The following is a 6,529-nucleotide window of genomic DNA, read 5'->3' on the forward strand; positions in this document are numbered from 1 at the left end:
CTTCCCTTAGTTTTCCCAAGAATTTCCAGTTCTATCATTCTTTATTTCATAAGAAATGTCGATTCCTTACTATGCCAGTAAACTGCTTCTGGTAATGCTCTGATTTGTTAGTGAATCACTTAAAATATAGTCCTCAGAATTAAACATCGCTCCATGTGGGATGAAACCAGTGCAAAGTATAATGGGACTTTTGCTTCCTATAATTAGGACACTATATTTCCTCTTAATATAGCCTAAGATTTCCTTAGTTTTTTTTAGCAGCTTTATCTTACTATTGGTTTTCATATTGAGCTTATGGTCAACTGGAAGGCTCAGTGTTTCTTTTATTATTTTTTAAATAGGAACTGTTGCCAATTATTCATGCAATTCATTTTAAAAACTTAAATGCCAAACTTTACATTTATCTCCATTAAATTTCATCTTATTGATTTTAACCCGGTATAATCAATTTTATGAATCATAGGATCACAGCTTAGAGATTTGGTCCAATGCTTTTATTTTATAAGTGAAGACGAGTCTAAAAAGATTGTGGCTTGTCACACAGTCAATTAGTTACAAAGTATTAGTAAAAGTAATTGCATCAGCTTCTATTTATACTATATTTTTACATACATTATCTGATTTGATCCTTACAACAATGCTGGTATTCCATTTTAATAATAGCTTTTTATTTTTCAAAATACATGCAAAAATAGTTTTCAACATTCATCCCTGCAAAACCTTGTGTTTCACATTTTTCTCCCTCCCTTCTGCTCCCCTCCCCTAGACAGCAAATAATCCAATACAGATTAAACATGTGCAGTTCTTTTTCCTTCTCCCTACTCTCCCAATGAATGCATTTGTTTATTCTGTTATAAGCTACAAGAGTTCTTTCTAGTCCTCCTACTTCATTCGTCAGCTGGTTCTTTTTGGGAAATCTTGTTTTTTTCTGCCTCAGCCATGACCTGTCTGTGGAATTCCTTGAGAACCTTTACCTGCCGAGGTCGGATTTGGATGTGAGAACGGATGTCAGCAATAGCTTTCACGGCCTCCTCCGGACTCCAGTTATACACCTGTATCAAATAGGCCGCCACCATGGTGGCGCTTCTGGAGCGCCCAGCCTTGCAGTGAACATAGACACATTTCCCCAGTGCCATGTATTTGAGTGTGAACTGGACACCTTTCTTTAGGTTTTCCAAAGTTGGGACTCCAGTCATATCCACTGTGCTGAGACGCAGTTGTTCTACTCCAACTGCTTTCCATTCCTCAGAAGTGTTACACAAGAACCTCGTCTCATATTCTTCATTCATGGTGATCACTGCTCGGACATTCTCCTTCTCTACTAGCCGGAGCGTGAGACTGCGCAGCGGCAGCGCGCCCAACAGCACGGTAGAGTCGATGCGGTGGTACCAGTCGCGGTGCCCGGCTCTTGACACCTTATCGAGCACCAGCGTGTACAGAAGTGTCGGATAGAAGAGAATCCGAGCCAGGCCGGCACCCAGCACAGATGAGGCCGCCATGCCGGTGCGGGCCCAGAGCCACCAGTTCAGCTTTCAGGCCTAACCTTGGATCTGGGTTCAGGCTCCCCGGCTGGAGTTCCTGGCTCCGGCTCCGGCACCAGTATAGTCTACAAAGACACCTTATACGCCCTGCTCCTCCCTAAGCCCAGAGCTTCCTGATGACCTGATTGGGTCACAGACTAGGGGGCTGTGAGCTCTTGGTAGCTAAGCCTCTGAAGGGGCTGGAGGGCGGTGCTGGAGGGGAGCGAGGGGGTGGTCACTGCGGAGCCATGTGCAATTCTTCTAAACATATTTCCACATTTATCAGCTATCATTCCATTTTGCCATCGAAGAAACTGAGGCACAAAGAGATTAAAGTAAGTCCGGAGTAATACAGAATAAATGTCTGAAACAAGATCTCAATTCCAATCGGAGGATTCTACCCCTTCTGTACCTTTTTTCCTTTTTTAAGTTAAAACAAGTTTTTTTTTTTCCTTCCAATTAACAATCATTTATTTTCTTCCCCGCATTCCCTCTTCTCCATGAGAAAAGAGAGAGAGAGAGAGAGAGAGAGAGAGAGAGAGAGAGAGAGAGAGAGAGAGAGAGAGAGAGAGAGAGAGAAAGCCTCGTAATAAATCCTCATACTCAAGGAAAATAAATTTCTTTATTGCCCATGTCCAAAAATGTTTGTATCATTCTGCAACATGAGCCCATCACTTCTTTGTCAGGAGGTGTGGTTGCTGCTTCATTACCTGTCTTTTGGAATCATACTTGGTCACTGGGCAACATTCTTATGTATACAATTTTTGAAGACTATGTTCCTTGGAGATGATAGATGTCATCATCTTCCCCAAGTAATGAGTCAGGGTTTAAATGTGCTTTGCATATATACAAATTGGGCCTTTATTTTATCTTTGACATATTTACAACTTTCCATTTATTCTTATAGTTCATCTTCTAGACACAACCTTTTTGCAGTGCTTTCATATTCTTCATCGGTTATATGCAGTTCCTTCCATTTTTAAATGTTTTTGAAAACTTATAAAGAATGAGAATGGGATAAAGAGGGAAAACACATACCTATTTGAGAGGCCATAAAAGCCTTCTAAATTCAGATAGAGAAAAGAAGGCAGGAATAAAGGGTGGAGGGAAAGGATAAGGAAGAGATCTTTGGAGAGGGAGGCAAGCTAGAGAATAAAGCAGAGGAGTCAGGAGAGATACAAACACAAAATAAAAACCAGGAGTAAAAAAAAAAGTAGGGGTAGTAATCATGATCTCATAAAGTTAAAACTAAAATAGATTTAATCAAAAGAAAAACTATACTACATGTCAGCCATATTAATCAATCTTATTTTAGACTAAAGTAACTAGACAGGATAAGGTTGGAATATTGCTGTGGTGTATGAAATGATGAGTTGGTGAAGTTAGAAAAATACAGGAAGACTGGGACTTATGAAGGAAAATGTTATCAACCTTCAGAGAAACAAAACAAACAAGCATAGTATACATAGATACTTATATAAATGTATATGTATGGTTATAGATCTCTAGGTATATATGTATGTTAGTGTATATTTCCACATATGTATATGCATGTTTATATAGGTATGTATTTACACACATTCATAAACATATGTTAGTGGGTAATTACAGCCTTCTTGGGGAAGGAGGAAAGGAAGAAAGAAAAAAGAATCAAGTAAAAAGTGCACAGAAGAGAACAAAAGAAAATTTACAAGGAAGCAAAGATGGACAGCTCTGAACAAAATGTGTATTTATTATACAGGCTTTCTTGAAATGGAAATTTATTGCTTTGTATTCTGAATCCTCTTTTATGTTCTGCTGTGCACATGGTAATTTTTTCCTTTTCCTAGTTTGTATTTAAGTTTTAAATAATTTTTTAAAAAGCTTATCAAAGAGTTTCCTGTGTAGCCACACGGGTTTCTTCAGATCTCTCTTTAGGACTTTTTGGAGCTTTTGGGAAGTGAGATCAAGGCTTTTTTTTTTTTTTTTTTGGCCTTTCCTTTGACTTTTACAAATATTGATTTTGCATAAATTATGACAAATAAAACTTCTGGTCATAATTACAAGAATTTAAAAATTTGTATTGATGCCAATCATAGAAATAAGGTAGCTCAGAGAGAGGTCTTGATGCTTGCTTGTAGTTACTAAGAGTTTTGAGTGAAGGAAATTATTACCTCTAGGACTCCTTTCTCTAAGCCTACAATGAATGTGTCTAAAGTAGTATACATAATCATATATATTAATACAATGTTAAGTGTCTTGAACCTGAAGATGATTTTCAAATGAAATTTTTAAAAGGATTCTTTTGTTTTAATCATTATTCTACAGAAAGGTTAGGTTTGTTTATCCTAAGTAACATTCAACTGTTTCCTATTTACTGTTATTTTGTGGTTACTAGAAGAGGTATTCTGTACTGCCTATATAACCTTCAAAATAATCAACTCTTGCAAAACTGATTGCATTTCAAGAGTGGCTGAAGGAATCCCATGCATAATTTATATCTCTTTATGCTTATAAAGTGCCTTGCATTGAGGCCACTTAGAAAGGTGTCAAATACATCTAAATAATTATCCTTAACTTTACTTCATTTTTCTCTTGTTCCATTAGGGTTGCTAATCATGTCAGTATATGTAAAAGGGGGATTCTTTAGTGTGGGGAGGGGTATTGAGAGGGATAGAGATAGAGAGAAGGGAATAAAGCTTCAATAGGGACAGGTTTGACCTAGATTCCCAGCTGCCCATTCTTTGAATATCACAACTCAATTAAATATGGAGGGGGAAGGGAATTTAACTTCCAGAAACATTACATTAATTCATCCCACTATTCTCATCCTCTTCCTTTCCCAGACAAAATCACCTAAGTCCAAGTTGGTTGTGGACAGGCCACCTTCACATGCACATGTGCTGAGCTTCAAGCATGTATGCCTTTATTCTTCCTCTAGAAGAAGCTAATTTATTCTGCCACACGCTTCAGAAATGCTTAACCTTGTTATTTGATAGCCATGTGTTTCAGAGCTGAGGTAGGAGGAGCTGTTTAAACTCCTTTTTTTGCTGAGAGAGAGATGGAATGTTAGAACTAAAAGGTTCTGTGACAGTTGGGGATGACAGTTGTGGAAAGACTCAGCTAACTGGAGGCAAAAGTGCCCAGGCCAGGGAGTTCTCAGAGCTGCCTCAGAACAGCATCCAAAACTGTAATTGGGCCAATACAGATTGCCATCGCCATTCCCCAACCCCCACTTTCTTTATTTTTCCCCCATCAGTAAAATGAGGGGGTTGGATTAGGTTTCCAGAGTCCCTTCCCTTCCAACTTTCAATTTAAGATCCTATCATTTGAGGGAAATTGATGAGCAGCAGAGCATTTTTAAAGGAACAAACAGTTCTGGAATATTGTAAATCTTGTCTTTCTGAGGTTTCTTTCGTTGTTGGCTGGTACAGTGATAGAATGTTGGGCCTGATTCAGGAAGACTCATCTGAGTTCAAATCCAGTCTCAGACACTTAGCAACTGTGTGACGTTACATAAGTCACTTTTTCTCAGTTTTCTCATGTGTAAAATGAAGTGGAGAAGGACATGGTAAATTACGCTAGGGTCTTTGCCAAGAAAATCCCAAATGGACTCACAAAGAGTCAGACACAATTGAAATGACTGAATAGTAATGAAATCTTTGTGTTTCCGAGTTTTTTTTAAACATCACATTTCCTATTTTGGAATCTGTACCTCATATTTGAAAGTTTAGAACTGGAAGAGATAAGTACATAATCCAACCTGCTAGTTTATCAAAGAGGAATCTGGTACTCTTCGGGAGGCTCTGTGATTTGTCCAAAGTCAGACAGGTAGTCTATATCAGAAGCCAGGTTCTCTGTATCTAAAGTCATAGTCTTTCTGCTACAACACCAATATTGAGGTGTTAGTGTAAAAAGGAGATTCTTTCAGCTAAAGTTTCAAACTATTAGCAGTATTTATCCACTGTGTGAATAGAATGACCTTGCTCAATTCTATGGGAATTGTGGTATAGAAGTGTGACCCTCATCTTGGTGCTCTAGAATGCTACACCAACAAACACAGAACATAAACTTGGATGGGTCCTTTAAAGCTGGAAAGGTTTCAAGTATATATGATCAAATGCTTTTCCTTCTCACAGTATAGACTAGTTAAGAGCAATTCATGCTAACCAAAGGTGAAAAGGAATTGTGGCCTATATCAGTAGAGAAATAATCCACAGTACTGAAAATCCTATATCCTTTATGTAAATATAAGTGGCAACACTATGAGAGGTAAAAGCAAAGAAAAATAGAGGACATAGAGAGTCTTCATGCTAAAGATGCAAAATCCAAATATGCCCGAGATGAGAATAATATTTACATAAACAATAGCTAAACATTTTCCTTTTTAAATACTATTTTTATTTTACCTAGTAGTATGTAAAAAAGACAAGGGTTTTTTTGGGGGGGTTATACATGTACATTGATTTTTTACATATTTGCATATAGATTGTGTTGGGAGAGAAAAATCAGAATAGGGAAAAATCACAAGAAAAAAAATGAAGAAAAAAAAGTGAAAGTAATATGTGTTAATCTACATTGTCTTCATAGTTCTCTCTCTGGATACACAAATTGTGTTTCCCATCCAAAGATTATTGGGATTACCCTGAATCACTGAACCATTGAGAAGAACCAAATCTATCATAAGTTATCATCCCCCAACCTTGCTATTGCGTGTACAATGTTTTCCTCATTCTTCTTGCTACACTCAACATCAGTTCATGTAAATCTTTCCAGGCTTTTTAAAAATCAGCCTGTTCATCATTTTTTAGAATGATAATAACCTATTATTCATATACCATATCATTCAGCCATTCTCCAATTGATGGGCATCCACTCACTTTCCAATTCTTTGCCAACACGACAGCTAAACATTTTCAAGCAGTATAAAGCAAATTGGAGCAATCAGAACTGGTTTGGGAAGGGGGAAGAAAAGAAATTAGGGAAGATTCTGTAAATGAGGTGATTATTGAGCTGACTTTTGAAAGTAT

The 6,529-nt window shown here is 37.5% G+C and overlaps 1 protein-coding gene across 1 annotated transcript; it reads right to left on the minus strand.

The window, feature by feature from the left end:
- Nucleotides 1-773: 773 nt before the first annotated feature.
- Nucleotides 774-1,591, minus strand: LOC141539572 (phosphatidylglycerophosphatase and protein-tyrosine phosphatase 1-like). The gene has a single exon (XM_074262539.1). It carries the CDS (start codon nt 1,497-1,499, stop codon nt 888-890), a length of 612 nt encoding a protein of 203 aa, XP_074118640.1. The 5' UTR covers nt 1,500-1,591; the 3' UTR covers nt 774-887.
- Between the last annotated feature and the right edge of the window lie 4,938 nt (nt 1,592-6,529).

The sequence above is a fragment of the Sminthopsis crassicaudata genome, chromosome 4 (genome assembly GCF_048593235.1).
Source record: "Sminthopsis crassicaudata isolate SCR6 chromosome 4, ASM4859323v1, whole genome shotgun sequence".
NCBI classification, from domain to species: domain Eukaryota; kingdom Metazoa; phylum Chordata; class Mammalia; order Dasyuromorphia; family Dasyuridae; genus Sminthopsis; species Sminthopsis crassicaudata.

Bases quoted from the DNA above. Each gene is read 5' to 3' on its own strand.
- LOC141539572 (XM_074262539.1), bottom strand. From the start codon at position 1,499: ATGGCGGCCTCATCTGTGCTGGGTGCCGGCCTGGCTCGGATTCTCTTC.